Raw genomic sequence first — 21,523 nt, 5'->3', positions numbered from 1 at the left:
TAGAATAGAGATGTATTTGCCCCCATTGAGGAATTGCAAAGGAGCATGTCCCAATGGTGGGCATTCTCTAAAGAACCCAACCCAGGAGAGAAGGAGTCAATTTCAGAAACTTGCTGGGCACAAGCCAACTTCTAGCAGTACAGGCAACGGAGCACTTTCCTATTACTTCTTCCCCTTGCCTCCCACAATCCTTTCCTTATTCACCACTTCACCTTGACTCTGGAAGTGTCAGAAATTACAGTTAGCCAGGTGGAGAAGAAAGAGTAGAAGAGGTAAGTGGGGAAAAAGAGAAAGGACTTCCTGCCTGTAGCTTAATTGTGGTAGGCTGCCGCTGTGGCTATATAGATATTTGCTTTTAAAGCAAGATTGGCATCTCTATTATTACACTAGGCTGGGCATCTTAAATACTGAATGGAAGCCTTCAATGTGACCTCTCCCAGTACGCTTGGTAAATAGCAACTTGTTTTGCAAGGCTTAGCTCAACACTTACTTCGGGGTCTGGTCTCTTCACCCAGAACTGACCCTTCTCCTTGCTTCCTCAGCCCAGCCCAGCCCAGGAAGACTTAATTTCACTTGTTTGGTTGTTTGCATGGGTTTGCCCTCAACCAGGCTATAAACTCTAAGAGGGCAGGGATGACTTCTTCACCTTTGTACTACTGGCACCTTGAGCTCACTGGCACACAGTTGTCTCCCAATAAAGATATAAGGAAAATAACCTACCTTAAAAAACAAATTAAGGGGCACCTGGGTGGTGCAGTGGGTTAAATGATGGACTCTTCACTTCAGCTCAGGTCATGATCTCAGGGTCCTGAGACTGAGTCCTGTGTCTGGCTCTGAAATCAGCAGGAAGTCTGCTTGAGATTCTCTCTCTCCTTCTCCCTCTGTCCCTCCCACTTCTCTCTCTCTCAAACAAATAAATAAATCTCTAACTACCCCCCACAAATTAAGATTTTTCTTAAGAGAGGCTATGATTCAAACATGTCTTTGTCTTTGAGACAGAAATTAACAATAGTCATCTTCTGGATGATGAAGTGAGGTTGAAGGTACCTTTGAAACCCGTACACTCAAGGGTGGCCTGGATGCTCTCCAGGGGTTCTTGAGAAAATGCTCTGTCATCCTTTAATCCTAATGTGTTTTTCTGAATAGGAGTTGTTATGAGTCCTTTTACTCCTTTCTATGTTTCTTCCACAGGTTTCTTCAGGAGAAGCATTACCAAAAATGCCGTGTACAAGTGTAAAAACGGGGGCAACTGTGTGATGGACATGTACATGCGAAGAAAGTGCCAAGAATGTCGCCTAAGGAAATGCAAAGAGATGGGAATGTTGGCTGAATGTATGTATACAGGTATTCACATCAAGCAATTAAATTCCACTTAAAATCTCTTAAGGAGGCAGATGCAGGTAACTCGTCTGATTAGAATGGTACTAAAGAAGGGATGACCTAAACCATGGAAGTTCTGGAAAAGGGTAAGGAACCCCTGAAATTGGCCAAAGTGTCAGCGAAAGAGGATTTTATTCCCCTGAAAGAAGCAGCTTTTTGCTGTTCGTTGTTGCAAGGAATCATATATGGAGTAAAATGGCATTAATCTGCAGTGAAAATAGCATGTTGTAAGAAGCTACCAGGAATAAAAACAGGCTAAAAATTTTCTCCAAATTTGATTTAATATCTTTCTTATTGTTTAATTAGCATAAAAATTCACAGTTGTGGGAAAGATTAAGAATGTTTTATAAGGTATAACTGCCTCTGAATTATCTAAATAGAGTTTTAAACCAAGTCATTTTATTAGAAGTCCTTCTTCTCTTAGTGCGGCTTTGAACCAATTTGTATAGGTTTACACAGGAAATTAACTACTGTGGGTTTTAATATAATTTGGCCCTTTGATCTGATAAAGAGACACTGTATTAACTGCTGGTTTTGTGAGGAACCATAATCTTCATCAATTTGGAATGCATGCTAGTATATAACATATTAATTTTTCATTCTGCAAATTCTACAGACCACTCAGATTTTGAGATATGGCCTATTCCTCCTCAAAACACAAATGACAAACAAATGTCACCAAGGGGATGATAACATTCAGGGAGGGAATGCCACATGGAATAAAAGCCTTTGGAAGGTGACTCCAATTCTATTGTTTCCACACTGTACAGGCGACTGGGATGGACCCAGAGAAATAATGTGTGCAAGAGGGGGAAAAATAGGTCAGTGTAAATAATCCAGCTCTGGGTAGATGAAAGTTTTATAGTGGATGATCACTATCTCCTCTTAGCATATGAAACAAGAGACTGCAGTAGGGACGTCTGCTGGAATCCAATCTTGCAATGGAAACGCTTACTTTGATACTGGGGGGTTCATGTTGCTCATCACTTAAATATGAGCTCGTTCCAATGGGAGCACTGAGGACATTTTTCGTGATTCCGCCTACCAGAGTCTATACTATTATTAATGCAAACTTGCCCAATAACAGATGCAGAGTTTTCATGTGATCTTACAAAATAAATTCCTGGACAAAGAAGTTCCCAGAACTTAGTTTCATTAACATTGAGAGGATAAGGACGTTAAATGGGAATATGGAAGATTGTTCTGCATAATTTTTTGTAGCTCTGTTTTAGTATAAATTAATGATGATGTTATAAGATTCTTCAAAAGGAAATTTCAAAGTCCCTTTGAGTTATTTTCATCTCTATGTTCTCAATAATGTACACAGTACTGAAAAATGAAGAGATTTAAAATTTTCCCTAAAGGATGTTGACATTTGTTTTGCTCAGCATGTGTTTACTTATGTGTGCTTAATGTGACATGAATATACTTTTTAAGATACAGTTACATAAACATGGATGAGAAATAATATTAACATTATGTTATGAAACACTAGCTCTCAGGGTCCCCTAGACCAAGAATGGGGACAGTATCCTTCACTTTTTTATTGACTGAATACCATGCATTTGTACAATGCTTTTGTGTTACAAACTCTTTACATAAAATATAACTTTTTAAAAAAGACCCAATTATGCTTAATCTATACAAAACTCTTTGAGGTAGATATTTTTCCTATTTTATCAATGAAGAAACTGAGATTCATAGAGGGATAAATTTCTTGTTCAAGGCCAAGTCTCAAAATTCAGAAGCAATAGAATTAGTGCTGTGCCAAATTGCAGAGATGTGAGCCGACTACACATCAGCTGCCTCATGACCACAGGCCCAATAGGACTCTGGGGTGAACTCTCTGTGTTTTATTTTTTCAGGCTTGTTAACTGAAATTCAGTGTAAATCTAAACGACTAAGGAAAAACGTGAAGCAGCATGCAGATCAGACCATTAATGAAGACAGCGAAGGTCGAGATTTGCGACAAGTGACCTCGACAACCAAGTCATGCAGGGTAATAACATGCAATGGTGTCCGCTGAAGCCCACAGCAACTGAGCTTCTAGGCCTGTAGTGACCTGGCTGAGAGGCTTTAAAATTAGAGCCACCGTAAGCAGAATTTCATTCCAGTTGTGCATTAAATGCGTTTCTTCTTTTTAGTGGAGAAAGTAAAATCTGCTTTGCTGTAGAAATTCAAATACTAGCAGTAGATAAAGCAAAATGAATGCTCTCTGTCCCCCTGGCTCCATTCCACTCCTACTACCAAGAGGTTCCCAGTAGAAATGGTTCAGTGTAGAAAATGGATTTTTCAGGTTGAAGGTTTTTTTTTTTTTTTTTTAAAGATTTCATTTATTTGACAGAGAGAGCCCTCGTGCACAAGCAGGAGGAGCGGCAGACAGAGGGAGAGGGAGAAGCAGGCTCTCAGGGAGCCTGATGTGGGATGTGGGGCTGGATCTCAGGACCCTGGGATCATGATCAGAGCCAAAGGCAGGCACTTAACTGACTGAGCTACCCAGGCACCCCTCAGGTTGAGTTCTGATGACCATTTTCTTTTTTCTTTCATTAAGGAGGGAAACTTTAAAGTGGGAAGGATGTGTATGCAGTAGAGGTTTGTGGGTTAGTCCCCACAAATTGAGTTGATACACATCTGTGGAACAATAGAGAAAAGCCTTTCCCATAGATCTCACGAATTATGCAAGAAATCCTTTGAGCAACCTGAGACAAAATAGAGGAACAGAACAACATTTTGGATGATTGGTTAAACACATGGTGATGATCCACAGAGTATATAGGGGAGCTTTAATTTGCCATAAGCTGAGAAAACAAAAATCCATGATTGTTTAAATCACACTCTTCTTAATGCTTATTATACTACTGACAAGGAAAACTTCATCCACAATTAGTTTTCCAGGTACAGTATTTCACATTCACTTCAGAAAAAAATACTTTCATATTATCTCGCCATAGTACATTCACACTTTGATATAAGGAAGCAAAGAGTTGACAAATTAGCTATACTCTTCAAAAGATGCTAGTAGGGAGAAAGGGATGTTCAGGGTCTGAACTGTCCAGATTGATGACTCTACTTCAAGGCTAGGCAAACACTTTTTTCTATAAAGAGTCAGATATTTTAGGCTTTGGCCACAGGTCTCCATGACAACTACTCAACCCTGCCATTTTCTTGCAGAAGCAACATAGGTAACACATAAACAAGTGAGTGTGGTTTGTTCCAATAGTCACAGAACCAGGTGGATTTGGTAGATGGGCCACAGTTTGTCAACTCCTGCTCTATATGAATGTTCTTAAGTGTGGGACCTTTTCCTTAGTGGCTAAACCTTGAACTTTCACTGAACTTCCCTATGAATGGGCTTGATAGACTTCATATCCAGACTATCCTATATTCCCAAGAAGTACATGAAATGGATATTTTGTTATCCCTATTTTACAGATAAAAAAATTCAACAGCTTGGGACACATTTAGTGAAATGGTATATGGCTTGCCCAAGGACCCAGAGTAAGCGATTACAGTACACATTATATCAGAATGCATAGTTCCTGCCACATTTAAGGCTTTTAATCAACAATTTCTGAAATTAGTTTATTCCAGATGGATGCACATATATGAAAGATGTCGTGTAACCACCTTCCCTAACACCTTTTATTTTTTTGCCAGTGTAGGAGAAAACTGAACTCACCCCAGATCAACAGAATCTTCTGCATTATATTATGGACTCATACAGCAAACAGAGGATGCCTCAGGAAATAACAAATAAAATTGTATGTACAAATATCTGAAAATACATGGGTTTAAGGTTAATGTTTTCTGGAGCTTTTAGTATTTTGGAGATAGAATTTATATATGAATTTGTTATTTCTAAATGATTACAGCTGAGAATTTAGTTTATATGTTTAAACTTTTAGCAGCATTGAACAAAGAATAAGAGGTCTCATATCTGTCTAGGTGATAGTAATTGTTCTCTGACAATCTGAAAAATATGAGCTGAAATTTAAATTTTACTATCCAAATCTTGTTCTTTAGTCTAATGATTTTGTGTTATTTATCTTTTTATCTACTTATTAATCATTTGATTTTTTTTCCTTAAAATTTAGTTGAAAGAAGAATTCAGTGCAGAAGAAAACTTTCTCATTTTAACTGAAATGGCAACTAGTCATGTACAGATTCTCGTAGAATTCACAAAAAAACTGCCAGGTATTTTTATATGTAGATACTTTTTTTGTTATACTGTGTCATATTCTTGTGACATTGAGAGAATCGGGTCTGTTTATTGTAGAGTAGGGATTATTTTACATCTGATTTAAATTAATGTGCCTAGCAATTATAGACATGAAATGTTAGAACCAGATAAGATATGTGAATATGTGAAATCATTTATAATAATTCTTCTGAATCGATAGACTAAGAAATTGAGACTTTACAGATTTGTCATTCATCCATTTACTCATTTAATAAGCATTTGTTGATACCTATTTCATGCTAAGTACCTAGCTATTACCTTCCAGGGGGGTGACTAAACAAAGGCTATAATAAAAAAAAATTATATACAAAGCGCTGTTTGAACAGAGAGGAAGTGGTTGCTAATTATATCTGAGAAAGACAGGAGACTTCAAAGAAAATAATATTTTAATCGGGTGTAAAAGATAAAGCATTGAGGAGGGTATGGGATATGGTGAGTGCTGTGAAGTGTGTAGGCCGATGATTCACAGACCTGTACCCCTCAGGCAAATAATATATTATATGTTAATAAAAATAATTAATAAAAAAATTTAAAAAAGATAAAGCAATTTTATTTGTGGCAAAGAAGAGAAGGAAACTTCCAAATTGAAGGACCTGCTTGTGAAAATATAAAATATAAAATATAAGACATAAACAAAAATAGGATTTTTAGAGATGAAAGAGGAAAATTCAATGGGATTACAGCATAATGTGGTGGGTTCCTTGGTTAGACATAATGTAGTTGGTACCAGACTGATAAGGGCCTAACTAAGGATTAAAATCATCATTCCCTGAATTATAGAGAGCTTTTGGTGCCTCTTTGTTGTTGTTGTTTGTGTTGACAGGAAAGTTATGGATTTATGTTGTATAGATATGACTTGATCAGTTTTATATAAGATGGATTTGAATAAGGAGGGATCAAGGAGGAGGGATCAGTTACGATGCTACTGCAGTGGTCAAGGCAGAGGGCTTGAAATAAAACAACAGCAGTGGGAGACCGAAGAGAAAACAAAATGAAGAGAGATGTAGAAATTGATAGGGCTTAATGAACAATTATATTTGTGAAATGAGGGAGAGGAACTTATTCGTAGTCATTTGGATGGTGCCAGTACAGAAACTAGAATTCAAGATTCTTATCTCCCAGCTTCCCAATTCTTCCAGCAACATTACCAATGCTATCTAAGCCAATACATTTAAGTTGTTTCAGTGTTTTAAAAATATATTAGTACAGGGACGCCTGGGTGGCTCAGTTGGTTAAGCAGCTGCCTTCGGCTCAGGTCATGATCTCAGCGTCCTGGGATCGAGTCCCACATCGGGCTCCTTGCTCGGCGGGGAGCCTGCCTTTCCCTCTGCCTCTGCCTACCACTCTGTCTGCCTGTGCTCGCTCGCTCTCTCTCTCTAACAAATAAATAAATTAAAAAAAAATAAAAATAAAAAAATAAAAATATATTAGTACAATAGAATTCCGTGATCTAGGACCGTATAATTAATACCTTGTACAAGAGCATAACCTTGTAATATTAAACTACAGAAGGTAACTTCTGATGTAAGATTTTAATTAGGTTAATTTGTCTTCTTTTGCTGACATTATGCTATTATTTTATTAAAGTGTCATGGATAGACATAAGCCTACATAAAACTCATAAAATGTGAGGAGAAAGTGTTCATTATCATTTTAACATTAATATTCTCTCATTTCTTTATTAACAATGAAAGAAGGACTTAATTTGTTTTATGCTAATTAGGGCAGTCTTGATCAAAAGCAAGTGTATACAGGAGTGGAAAGTGTGGGAGGAGGAATTGGGGGAAAAGGAGAAATATAATGTTTTTGGTTGTTTGTGAAAAGAGAGTTTTTCAGCTCAAATTGTCTGTTGGTCTTGAACCACAAAATAATTGAAGAAAAAAAATCTTCTTCATAGAATGTAGCTTCTCTGAAGGCAACAGCAATAACTGACACATCTCTTTATTCCCCATGCTTAGACTAGTTCCTGAGGGGAGGAAAGACTACAGTTAATGTATGTTTAATGGGTAAAGCAAGGGCACCTGGCTCTCTCTCAGTCGAGAGAGCATGTGACTCTTGATTTTGGGGGTTTTGAGTTTGAGCCCCAAATTGGGAGTAGAGATTACTTAAGAATAAATTTTTAAAAAATGAAAAAAAATTAAAAACTTTTTAAAAAGGAAAAAAATGAAATACAGAAGGAAATAAAAGACACAAAACTCGTGAGAAAGAAGTTTTAGCAATAGTAACAATATAGTTAAAATTAATATTTTAACAAAAATAATGGAAATGGCATTATTATAGATAGTAAGAATAGTGCTGTAACTCCAAAAATGAAAGGGGTTTTGTGAAAGAGATAGATGAATTGTTTCATTCTGCAGTTCATTGAGCATAAGCTGTGCCAGGCACTGTCCAGGGTGCTGGAGACCCTGCAGGCTTGGCTCCGGTCCTCAAAAGGAACTCTTAGATTCACTAAGATAGTGATTCTTAATCCTTCACATTACTCTCTTTTCTAAACTTCCACTGTTATTTAATACTTTTCTAAGCCATTTGGACCCTGATGATGTTAGTTTATTTTTATATGTGTTGTGTGTGTGTGTGTGTGTGTGTGTGTGTATACATGTGCATAGGAGCTTGTGTTGTTTTTCCATTTATTCAGTTATTCAATTATTCAGCAGATAATTCTGTCAATTATGTGCCAGGCACTGAGAATACAAAAATGAAGAGAATGGCAAAGTCTCTGACCCCAAGAAGTTTATACTCTATTAGATGTGGCAGACAATTAGCAAATATGTGAATAATTTTATTATGTGAGGTAGTGGTAAACTCTATGAATAGAAAATAAAGCAGGTAGGAACCAGTGAATTCTGGGGAATATTATTTTAGTAGGATTACCTTGAAGCAGAGATCTGCATACAGTACATGTCTGCATACAGTGAGACGTGAGGATAGCTGGAGAAGGACATTTACCCTTGAGGCAAAACAAGATATATGTTCATAGGAGAGCCAGGGGTCAGTGTGACTAGAGTGCAGTCAGTGAGGGGAAGGAGGAGGAAGAAATGATGTCAGAGAGGTAGCTGGGGACTATGGCATATAAGCCAGGATAAGGACATGTTCCTTCAGGTTATCAACTCATTCCCATGTTTCTCTAATTTTTTTCTACCCTGCATGATAGAGTGCTGAGCTCAGAGCAGATATCTTTACATGACCTTGATTGTTTTATTTATTTTTTTTGAAAATTCCCCCATTCTCCAGATTGACTAATGAGCCAGAAAAATAATCCCTTAAATTCCTGCATATATGTGAAGATTTTTTTCTTTTTTTTCCTTTTTTTTTCTTTTTAATTTATTTATTTGACAGAGAGAGAGATCATAAGTAGGCAGAGAGGCAGGCAGGGTGGGGGGAGGTGGGGGAGGCAGGCTCCCTGCCAAGCAGAGAGCCCCACGTGGGGCTGATGTGGGGCTCTATCCCAGGACCCTGGGATGATGACCTGAGCCAAAGGCAGAGGCTTTAACCCATTGAGCCACCCAGGTGCCCCTGAAGATTTTTTCTGTTTTGTGGATGCTTCCATTCTGCAGAGTTAACTCTATGACACCAGATGTGACTAATATAATGGCTCAAAGAGAATCAGTTTGCTTTTAATTTCTGATGGTTGCTTCATCTGGATCAGTCTGCTCTGCCATAATATGTATTTTTGGTGTGGATCTGACATCCTTTTTTACCCAATTTACTCAACAAATCCTGCTCAATAAAGATAAAAGTCAGCATCTATTTGGGAGAGAACAATAAGCATTTAATGACTCAACCTACCCAACCTTAAAACAATTATAAAATTGCTTTATGCAAATGCTTTATCAATGGGAATGATAATGATGATGAAATATTGTTATATGGAATTCACAATTCCCTCATACTGATTTGATTATCATCTTCATCCAGGATTTCAGACTTTGGACCATGAAGATCAAATTGCTTTGCTAAAAGGGTCTGCAGTTGAAGCTATGTTCCTGCGTTCAGCTGAGATTTTTAATAAGAAACTTCCAGCTGGACATGCTGACTTATTGGAAGAAAGAATTCGGAAGAGTGGTAAGTGATTTGGCTAATGGTAAAGAGTTTGTTCCTGCAAGTAAGAATTTGTACATCCCACAAGATAGGCTTCTTGCCTGTCTTATGCAAAGTTATGTGTCCATTGTGATTAGTATGGAGAATGGCTCTAAAAAGATATGTGTTAAATAGATGAGGCCTTTAGAGGGTTGGTTCAAAAATCCTTGTTGTATTAGCAAAATACCAAAAATACTCTTTGCCCTATATGAAGATTAAAGGTCAAAGGAGGAATTTTTTTAAAGTTCAGAAAATTAGTCTGATAAAAAACAGCATGCAGGAGCTGAGGTTATTCAGTCCAAAAAAGATTCATTTGTTCTAAACCTTCACATATGAATGACTATGGATCAAACTATTGTCTATCTCTATTCAAAGCAAAAGAAAAGGAATTATTAATAACAACATTTATGCACCATTTACTAGGTTTTAGACACGTTCTAAATACTTTACATATATGATTTCATCAAATCCTTGCAAAGTCCTCTGAAATAAGTACTAGTATTATTCAAATTTAGTAGATAAGGAAACTGACACAGAGAGTGCCTAATAACTTTCCCAGCGACAGACAGGAAGTCTGACTTTAGAAGCCATGTGTCTAAACTACTATGTTACACGGACTCTCAAGCGACAAAATGAAATAATAGTATGAATTGAACTTATTACAGAGGAATACAGAAAGGATTAAGAGATATTGGAATGAATTTCCAGGAATTCTGTGCTATTTGTCTTAGAATCTGAGTCTTAAAATAGTATAACTTTTCATTTACCTGAGATACTTTATATATGGATTGGGAGGAAAGGATGAATGAGATGAAATGATGGCTCAAGATCTTTCTTCCCAAAGTATTATCTTTTTATGAATTACTAGAACAAGTTTAAATATTTATAAAATTAGCGTTTTAGAATAGAGATTGAAAGGGAAGTTTTTAGGAACTTCTGCATTTGCAATATAAGGAAAATAATTGAAAATAATTTTTTAAAAAAGCAGCCGTCCCATAATTGTTGTGTTTTCTTCTCGTAAACACTGAAAGCATAATTATCATCATTGTTAGATTTAAAGAATACATATTTTAAAAAGATGCATTCATTATTCATATAAATCCACTAATTTATTAGTTTAACATATATTTAAGGACAAGATACTGTGGGGGTAGTGAGAGGAATCAGGCATCTTTCTTCTCAGGAAGCTTTTAGTCTAGTAGGGAGACATGAACTGTACATTGATAGTTACAATAAAATATGGAAGAAAAATGAGATGGGGTGACTTCTTGTTGGTAAGGCTCTGGAAAGATTTCATTGGCAAGCTGGACCTTAAATGATATTTTATGTGAATATTCAGAGCGAAGGTACAAGAGAGAAGGACCAGCAGAAACAAAGGACCAAGGCAGGGAAGTTCAGGTTATGCACACAAAGAATGAATATTTGAATTTGGTTAGATTAAGGATTACATCAAAGGGAAATGGAATTTTTTAGAAGTCAGAATCAAATGGTTGAGGACCTTGAATGCTAGGCTAAAAGATTTATCCTTCATTTTCTGAGAAACAGGGAGACATTAAAGATTTTTGAGCTTGAGAGGAAAAATGCCAGTCATGCTTTACAAATCTTCTAGCAATGTTAGAATAAGCCAGGATGGGAGATGCCTCTCAGGAGGCAAGAGGTTTCAAGAATGTGCTCTCAGAAGAAATGGAGAGAAGGGAAGGAGTCTGAGAAATACATTGTCAGAGATTTTCGCCCTTTGAAAGACAGTATATTAGTAAGAAACATGGGTTCTGGTTCTGGACAGATTTTATTTTACATTTTCTGGAATGTAGTGGGTGTGTGTGTGTGTGTGTGTGTGTGTGTGTGTTTTCACATCTGTGCATCTGTCCAGGCAGCTGCGGTAAGGCAGAAGGGTTGAATCAGGTAACCTCCACAGTACCATCCAGTTCTAGTTAGTTCTTAACCAATCAATTTTTCTGATTGCTAGGTTAACCAGTCACTTGGGCAGCTACTTAAGTATCTTGATTTTTTTCATTGTGATAAGAACACTTAACATGAGATCTACACTATTAGCAAAATTTTAAGTGTACAATACAGCATTGTTGCCTATAGGTACAATGTTGTAGAGCAGATATTCATCTCACTTAACTGAAAATTTGTGCCCATTGAGTAGGAGGGGGAAATGAGTTACTAATTAGTAGGCACAATAAAGGAGATCTTTCTATCCAACAAATGTACATTGAATACTTGATTTGTGCCAAGCACTGCACAATTATTGAGGGTATGGAGGTGAGGAATTATGATCTTTGTCCCCTGGGAGCTTACAAACTAATGGGGAAGATGTATAAGTCAAGGATTCCAAAATAATGTGCAGTGTAATAGGGACTATGAGGGATGTATATGCAAAATGAAATTGAAGCAGAAAGATGTGCTTGCCTTCCCTGAGTCTACGTGGTGAGTCAGAAAAGGCTTACAAAGTTGACGAGTGAACCATGGAGGATAGTTATGAACTCATCAAGCCACAAAAGTCTGAGGAGGGTACTCCAACAGCTATAGCCATTAAATAATAATACAGAAATTTAAAGTGCAAAAATGTGGAGGTGTGAGAGCATCCATGTGTTGGATCCACAAATACTGTGACATTGCTGAAAAATAGTATTTCTGAAGGTGAAATATAATAATGCTAGGTTTTTAAGGACATTGAACACCACAAAAATAGTTTAGTGTAGTTCTTATATAATGAGGAGGCTTTGTAATGGTCTGAGCAGATATGACATGACCATAGCAGTACTGTAGAAAGGTCTTTCAAGCAGTAATATGAAGGAAATTTTACAGGGATTGAGACAAGTCTATAAAGAAATCAATGCAATAACTAGGTGAGAAATGGTGAGGATCTTGCAGGTTAAAAACAGGTAAAAAATAGGGAAAAAAACTTGCTTGATTAATGTGGGTTTCAGAACTTGTGATTTTGCAAGTTTCAGAAAAGTTCAAGAATGAAGTTTTCTAGAATACGAACTATATAAACAACTATGCGTGTCTCTGGTTCATAAATAGATTACTTTACCCAAACATCAACCACATATTGTGACAATAAAAACCATCGAAACTCACATGCTGCTTTGTATTTTATTATCTATAATGATGCTTCCACTTATTAATATTTATGAATTTGCTTCTCCCAGTGGATTTTCAGAGCATTGCCTCTTCCACACACCACATAAAAACCTGATCTTGCAAGATGACCTTTCAGAATAACTTTTTATTCTTATGCAAATATAACACATTCTTCTATTGTACATTTAATTCTAGAGAAACATAGCGTCTCAAAGTTGCCCTGACTATGCCTACAGAACTCTTTAAAGAATATAATGTGAAATTTCATTTCTTGTTCTTCAAATTCATACTCTTTTCTTTGCTATTATTAAATCCCAATTACATACACAAAAGTACTGTCTCCTGAGATACATTTACTTAATGAGGGCTATAATGCTTATTTATATTAATTGAAGCTTCAGAATATTATATCTGATATAACTTGTGGTTGGGTTATTTCTATATAATTCTAGTGCCTCAATTATATTATTCCTAATGTACTATTATGCAAACTAGGTTTTAAAGCTGAAATATTTGTTAAAACTAGAAATAATCACAAGATACCATAAAATACCATAAAAACAGCACTGAAATTGCTAACATTGAATGAGTTTACATTTTAACATTAAGGAAATTAGCAACAACTTTTCACAGACCATGGAACTTGTTCTGTTAACTTCAAATATAACCTCTGAAACATATTTTTTTGGCTTTTTTTTTAATTCCCATAACAGACATAAATGAAATATTCAATTCCTAAGTGTTTATTAGGATGACAGTATATCTTAGGATTTTGCAGTGGTTCGCTTTTATACACATCATCTTACGTGTATTGTCAATGGCCCCTAAAGGTGGGTTTTACACTCCTGTTTTATAGATGAGGAAACAGGCTTAGAGAAGCTAATTAACCTGCACAATGTCGCACAGCCAATCAAAATATTGCCAGAAAATGAATGCAGGTGATCCAACTCAAAGCCCGGTGCTCTTTCTATATGTTGCACCTGTCACTCACCATGGTCTAATATTTGCTCTACTATCCGCTAGTAGGGAATGCAAAGACCTAGTAAAACACAGTTCCTGCCCTTTGGTTGAGAGAGAATAAGGAGCAGGTAGCTATTTGAAATTGGTTTTTAGGTAAATGATAAAGTGAACAGAATCAGGGAGGTCAGAGAAATGAGAGATCCTTATCAGCATGATGGAGTTGTAGCTGGTTTACAGTAGCATGGTCAAGTGTACTCTATACTGTGCTTATTTTTCTGCTCTTTAACTACACACAATTTCATTGCCTTAGCTTCGGCTACAAATGGAAACAATTGTAAGAACTAACTTTTCAAAAGAAGCTGATGTAAGCTGATTGTCAGTTGAGATACTGATTTTGAAGAAAGGGCTGGAAATGTTAAGAACAAATGACAATATTTATAAGAAAAGTAAAATGCATAAATCAAAATTTGGAGCTCTTAACACCACATTTTGCTTTTCAAATTGATTATGTAATTTTGGCATAGACAAATAGGGGTTCGAACTGTAGGAAAAAGGCATTTTCAAAATAAAAGAAAGTATTAAATTAATATAGGAGTCAGCATTTTCATTGGCTCTCAGCTGTATTCAGTAAGCCTTTTATACTTGTCCAGTATTGGACAATATGTATTTATTTATGTATCTATTTCTTCCATTAATCTGTTGACTGCTAGAAGGTTATTCCCAGCATTATCACAGTGCCTGGGGCACCATTGTTGTGCAAAAATTGGTGAATTTTGTTGAGATGATTTGGAACTTGACAATCCAAACCCTAGCAACTCCTAAGCACCAGTGAAATCTAATTTAGCCAAGTAACCTTCAGCCACTAGGACTAATGGGAAGCATGTTATTTATTAAACATTTCAAATATTTTATTTTGAAAGTAGTTATTTTTTTTGAATTGCTAATTTGATGGCAACTTTTTACTTAAGGCCAACAGCATGGCACAAATGACTGACAGGGTAGAATTTGGCAGTTGAAATAGAGGTTAGGGTCTAAGCTTTTAACACCATGAGAATGTTTCCATTGTCCTAAGGGCATCCCTTGCCCCCATGATGTCTCACAACAATGTCACCTTCGTTGCAAGGAACTAACAAAACAGAATATTGCCCAATTTAACAAACATTTGTTCATCATTATCATGTCTCCAGCAGGATGCTGATTACTGAGTAGAGCACCCTTTAGTGGTCAGGCAGTGTGTCAGGCACAGGGAGTACGGCGTTGGTTCCTATTCTCATAGATTTTTTCTGGTATTTCACACTCCTTTGGGAAGTAGAGATATGAATTGTGACACATACCTAGAAATGAACGTAGAGAAGAAAACAACTAATTCTGCTTCACTATGACAGGGAAGTTCCACAGAGGAAGCAAAATTTGAGCGTCGTCTTAAGATTTTTAAGATTTTTTTTTTTTTTTTTTTATTCATTTGTCAGAGAGAGTGAGCACAGGCAGACAGAGAGGCAGGCAGAGGCAGAGGGAGAAGCAGGCTCTCCGCTGAACAAGGAGCCCGATGCGGGGCTCGATTCCAAGACCCCGGGATCACGACCCGAGCTGAAGGCAGCTGCTTAACCAACTGAGCCACCCAGGCGTCCCTGAGCGTCATCTTAAAACATGAGTGGTGTGTCCTAGCCTAATAGGGATCCTGTCTTATATTTCAGGCAAAAAAGCATGAAGACTAAAAATGTATCTTATTTGTTAGAGGAACTATCTGTTAGGATGCCCTTGGCTGATGATTATAGAAAATCCAATTCAATATGGCTTAAAAAGTAAGGACATTAGCTCAAATGAGAAACCCAGAGGAAGGGTGGCAGCAGAACTGGTTAATTAAGGAGCTCAGCAGGTTATCAGAAAGACAGGTCTTTTTCAAAATTTCTGCTCTGCTATCCTTGGTGTATTGGCTTTACCCCTCAGGCTGATTCTCTTCCTGGCCACAGCATTTCCAGGCATCACATCCAGGGACAACAGTGCCCAAAGGAAAAAGAAACTTAAGAAAGGAAATTAATGACCTCTTCCTGAGTATAGAAATCTTTCTTGAGACCTCCCAAGTAGACTCCCCTTTGCCTCATTGGCCGAATTGTACTGTCGCTGACTATACCAACAGTAGCTGGACCTTGGGCTGGAGCTTCTGTCTTTTCCTCTGCCATAGCACATTGGCCATAGCACTGGAGGGGAGGGGAGGAGAGCTAGAGAAGTGTAGACTGATGTAATTCCGCTCCAGGAACCAAGAGTTTCTGTCATTACCTCATAGGGAAACTACTGGGATGGAGAGAGCTTTGTAAGGAAAGCAGAAGGCAACCATTGCTTTGTAGGGCATGTCAGAGACTTATACCTTAACTTCTATGCTATGGGGTGGTGTCCTTTCTAGGAAAATGTCAAATTACATGGTTTTGAGCAAAAAGCATCATTTTTAGTAAGATTCTTGGTCTATCTTGATCCCATCAATTATAATAAATCAGATAGAGGTATTTAAAATACCAGGAATGGTGTCTTATATACTATCTTGTATCACATACACATATCCCTCTGCTTTATTTTTTTTTTAAAGATTTTAAAAATTTATTTGACAGACAGAGATCACAACTAGGCAGAGAGGCAGGCAGAGAGAGAGGAGGAAGCAGGCTCCCTGTTGAGCAGAGAGCCCGATGCGGGGCTTGATCCCAGGACCCTGAGATCATGACCTGAGCCGAAGGCAGAGGCTTAACCCACTGAGCCACCAGGCACCCCTCTCTGCTTTATTTTTTGTCCCCAGTTAAAATTTGGAAGTTTAATTAGGAAATAAAAGACATTTACATTCAAAATAACTTATAATAACTTAAAATAACTTAACTTGATTCTATCAAGTAGTTTTTCTCTCAAAGACTATTTCTGATTATTGAACAATTAATTGTTCAGTTACATACCTCTTTCTCTAAAAAAGGTAAAACAAGAAACAGAGAAGCAGAAACACACTTTTTTTTTTTACAACTTTGCCCTTTTCCAAAGTAGTCTTTGTTGTTAAATTAGAAAATAGCCCCACCTTGTGGCCAAAAATCAGCTAATTGGGCATAGAAACAAAAAACGAAATAAACTTAAAGCAAATCTCCAGAAAGGAGGAGGCAGGAAAACAAGAAAAGATTGCCCCTTCGGAATGATATTATTGTTACATTTCCTAAGTTAGAAATTGCTGGTTCATAAAACTTAAAACACCCCTTTGTTGATGGTGCTGCCGTTAATTCTGATTAACTTCAATTCTAAAAGCAGATTTATATTTGATCTATGCTTAGGAAATTTTTTTTTAATTCTACTATTTTCTATATTTTCACTATATTCACTGTTAGCTTGTACAATATATACAATATAAACAATCATAACAAATATCTTTACCTCTTTTTTCCTCAAAAGTATTAGCTATAGTTAGATAGCTAATGGAGGTAACATTTTTGTAAGGTTAATGGGTATTTAGAAAGACAAAATAGGAAATTAGGTAGTCAAAGATGTTTTCTAAAAATTAAATATTTTCAAATCAACCACCTTTAATATTATCACCAATCTTTGTATGCTATTTTAAAATATAGCATGGTCATGAGTTACTATTTCAGGTAGCCACAAATGATGGATGTAGTCCCTGAATGCTGAGGAAAGCCTAAAGACTGCCATTTTTATTTTTTAAAGTAAAAAAGAACATCCTGACCAGGAAAATATAGATCTTAGTTTAGCTTTAACACCTAGAAAAACACTGAAGCAAATCACTGATCAGCCAATTTATATTAATCTCTAGGGAGGTCCAGAATGTAAAAATAAAACAAAAACTTAGCTTTGTAAACACAAAAGTAAATGAGGTAAATCTAACAAAAATTGAGATAAACTGAGATAAAAATGAATTAATGAACTAATATTGATCTAATTTCTTAAATAACAATAATAGTATTTGCTCTAACATTCATTGAGGGTTTGCTATCAACCAGGCATTATGCTAAGCACTCCACATATATTATCTCATATAATGCTATTGTTATAATTCACATTTCACAGATGAAGACACTGAGGTTTATGGAATTTAAGTATTGTGACCAACATCGAGTCATAGATCAGATTTCAAACTGAGCTGGCTCACTAATTCTTAACCTCCTCACTAATTCTTAACCAGGACTGGTATTCCCTGGCTCGCAATCTTCAACCTTCTGGATTTTAAGTTGTATCTAGTTTAGTCATGGGTATTCAGCTCAATCTGTAAAAGCTGGGATCTTCCACATGATGCAATACCCAAGTTGCTTAACAAAGACACCACTGTTAAGAGAGCCCACTGGGGTCGATTAAAGAGTCAAAAGTCCAGGGGAAAGAAGAGTGGCGTTTGGATTAAAGAGAGAAAGGCCAGGGATTCAGTTCGGGAAGACTCTTTAGATGATTCTAAAGGCAAGGATTTGGACTTTCTGATTCTGCGAAGCATAATATTAGATGATAGTTGTACTCTTTAGGGTCTGGAATCCAGTTACGTTCTGGTTTAGTTTGGCCAAAGCTGTATGGCTCCAGGTCTGGTTGGAGATGGAATAGAGGAGTCCATTTTAGTGTGGACCAATTCTGGGAAATTCATCCTCATCTTAATTCATCCATAAGTCACATCACAGTCTTTTTTCTTTTTTTTTTTTTTTTAATTCCCACGGTCTTTTTCTTTTTCTTCTTCTCCTTCTCCTCCCCTTCTCTTCCTCCTGTTCCTTGTCCTCTTCCTCCTCCTTTTCTCTGTAATTCCCTAGTCAAAACTCTTCTGGAGTGGAGCCATGCACAGAACAGCCACAAAATTAATACTTGTTGAACGACTGGAGGAAGTGACACAAAGGAGTCTTAAATTACAAAGAAGTGCCAGCTAGATAAAGGAGAAGGAGGATATTCCAAGTAGAGAGAATATGAAAACTGGGCGATGGGAGTTCTTTAGGGAGCTCTGAGTGGCTACACGTGGCTGGAGTAAAGGCTGTGTGATAGAAGGGTCAGGCAGCTTCGTGAAAGCTAAGAGCCAGGACTCTGGAGCCTGCTAGTTTCGAATCCCGTTTCCACCTCTCACCAACTGTGTGTCTTTGGGCGAATTATGTAACTTCTTGGTGACTATCTCATGGGGCATTAGGAAGACTGAATTGGGGGGACAAAATGTGATTTAAATGTTAAGATTCTGGGACTAAACTGAAGACAGGAAGACCAGTGAGGAGGCAGTTGTAGTAATCCAAATGAAAAGATATAAGGACTTAAACAAAATCAATTCCAGGTGCCACGGAAAGAAGAGAGAGCACCCCGGGAGAGGGAGCAGGTCGAATCATAGGACTCACACCCGCCGGAGCTAAGAGAGAGGACCTAGTCTCAGTTGTCAGGCAGGGGCAGCTGGGTGGGTGAAGGTGTTGATGAAGTTCTAGAACCTAGGTGAGGTTCGGAGGGGTGAGGTTTGGAGCCGACGGCTAAGAAAGAATTCTTAAGACGTCTCTGGTGCAAAAAGGTGGTTTATTAAAGCACGGGGACAGGACCCGTGGGCAGACAGAGATGCTGCCCCGCTCTCCTGAGGAGTGGCTGATTATATATGTAGGAGTTGGGTAGGTGAGGACAAAGGGGATGATGTTAGTCTCTAAGGAATTTTGGAAGCAAGGTCTCCAGGACCTTGAGGGGCTAGCTATTGTTGGGAGAAAGGTTATTTATTACTAGTAAAAAATCTTCTTGTGAATCCTTTTAGATGTATATCAGTGGGTCATATGCTTGGGAATGATTGCTGACACTATCTTGGAGGTTTAGAGATAAAGTTTCACATTTCTCCCATCAAGTGTCCTTGTTAGTGAGATTTAAGTTTAGAAGAAATTTAACTTTATTTACATTTCCTTCTGCCTCAGCCTCCATCAGTTTTTATGGAGGGGAGGGCGACATTAGGGCTTGAGGAACTGAGTTATTTGTCTCTGGAAACTGGGCTATTGTTAAGATAGCTTCTTTGTTGTAAATCACTAGGACATTTGTAGACCAAAGGAGACTCCTGTCTTGCAGGATTGTCATCTCTGCAAGTTAACTATTTGTTTTTCTTTTAGGGCAGCCAGGGGTGCCTGAGGAATGTCACACATATTACCAAGGGGAGCGGGTGGAGAGGGGGTGCAAGGTGCCAGCTTTTGCTTGGTCCTCAGCCAGCCTCCTGCTCCCTCATCAGTATCAGTAATTGAGAATGGGAATACCAGGAAGGGGATGGATTTGGAGGAAGATGAGGAGTTTAGTTCTGTACATGGTATTTTTGATTTTGGATGTATTGACTTTGAAGAGAACAGCCAAGTACCAATGCCCTAGTAGGCAACACAACTCTGAGAAGAACCCTAGCTGATGTATTAAGTAGAGATGTTTATACTTCTGGGCTTAAGAACAATAATTTTTTATTCCTTGTTTAAGATGCTGCCTATACCTTGATTATAGATATTAATATTAAAGAGATTAAACCGTATCTAGAAAATGGTTGGGAGATTCTTTGGGCAATTTGAGAATATTGTCATTTATTGTCAAATAGTAGTGACTGAAACAAAGGCTCTGCTGAGGGCAACTGGGTGGCTCAGTCAGTTAAGCGTCTGTCTTTGGCTCAAGTCATGATCCCAGAGTCCTGGGATCGAGTCCCACATTGCTCCTTGTTCAGAGTGGAGCCTGCTTCTCCTGCTCCCTTTGCCTGCCACTCCCCCTGCTTGTGCGCGCTCTCCCTCTCAAGTAAATGGGAAAAAAAAAAAAAAAAAAGGCACTGCTGAAATTAGGAACACACAAATCACTGATTAGGTGATATTTTGAGGATTTTGTTAATTGACCTTCTTTGCAATGACCTGCCTTTGACTGGACACATAATATACAGTCATTATTTGTACATTTGTGCATAAATATTAACATGTATGTGTGTATACAAGGTGTCTATAGTTTTACACCTTTTATCATTCAAAAATTTTGTTATGCCTCTGCAATTTTTCATCTTTCCCCCATAGGTATCTCTGATGAATACATAACACCTATGTTTAGTTTTTATAAAAGCGTTGCAGAATTGAAAATGACTCAAGAAGAGTATGCTCTGCTTACAGCAATTGTTATCCTCTCTCCAGGTAATTTTGTTGCTACGTTTCTATTTTTATGCCATTTGTTTGTTCTACTCCCTCTCCAATGTAATAGTAATAATGTTTCTTTAAAGAAAATCTGGAAGACACAGCAGTGCAAAGAAAAGGAAAATGGCCTGTAATCCCACCACTCAAATGAAATCATTGTTAATATTTCAGTGTAGTTCTTCTCAACCTTTTTTCTAAACATAGCACTCATTCATTGAATAATTGCATTTTGAACACATACCATGCATTAAACATGGTTCCAGACACTGGGGGATACAGCAGTAAAGAAACAGGCAGGAGACAGCTGCATGGAGCTTGCATTCCAACAGGGTGAGAAAGATAACAAATGAGGAGACAAAAATAATTTTCAGGAGGTGGTAATGTTAAATATATATAATATATATTATAAATTTTATAATTTAATTTATACATCAAATTATAATTATATATGTATTTTCATGTAATTTTTATTATATATAATATATAAAATATGTAAGTATATATTTTATATAATACATACTTATATATAATTTAATTTATATATTAAGTTATAAGTATATAATAGTATAAAATTTATAAATAATATTTATATATAAAATATATAAAGATATATGTTTTATGTCTTTATTATATATTTATATTATATATTAGACATTTATTAATATATTTA

General features: G+C 37.0%; 1 protein-coding gene across 8 annotated transcripts in view; it reads left to right on the top strand.

Annotated features, from left to right (window-relative positions):
- The window catches only part of NR1H4 (nuclear receptor subfamily 1 group H member 4), a 66,881-nt gene that overhangs the window by 43,499 nt on the left and 1,859 nt on the right, over window positions 1–21,523 (top strand). For 5 of the 8 annotated variants that reach the window (XM_080810325.1, XM_080810330.1, XM_080810327.1 and 2 more), the window contains 6 exons: window positions 1,192–1,344; window positions 3,246–3,379; window positions 5,043–5,141; window positions 5,475–5,574; window positions 9,536–9,682; window positions 20,740–20,853. In XM_080810325.1, the coding sequence (XP_080666451.1) occupies window positions 1,192–1,344; window positions 3,246–3,379; window positions 5,043–5,141; window positions 5,475–5,574; window positions 9,536–9,682; window positions 20,740–20,853 (747 nt within the window). The remainder of the gene's footprint in view (window positions 1–1,191; window positions 1,345–3,245; window positions 3,380–5,042; window positions 5,142–5,474; window positions 5,575–9,535; window positions 9,683–20,739; window positions 20,854–21,523) is intronic. The other 3 variants (XM_080810328.1, XM_080810329.1, XM_080810324.1) reach the window with 1 other exon arrangement.

This window comes from Martes martes (assembly GCF_963455335.1).
Source record: "Martes martes genome assembly, chromosome: 8".
NCBI lineage: Eukaryota > Metazoa > Chordata > Mammalia > Carnivora > Mustelidae > Martes > Martes martes.
The sequence above is the reverse complement of the archived record's forward strand: the minus strand, read 5'-3'. Positions and strand labels throughout refer to the sequence as shown.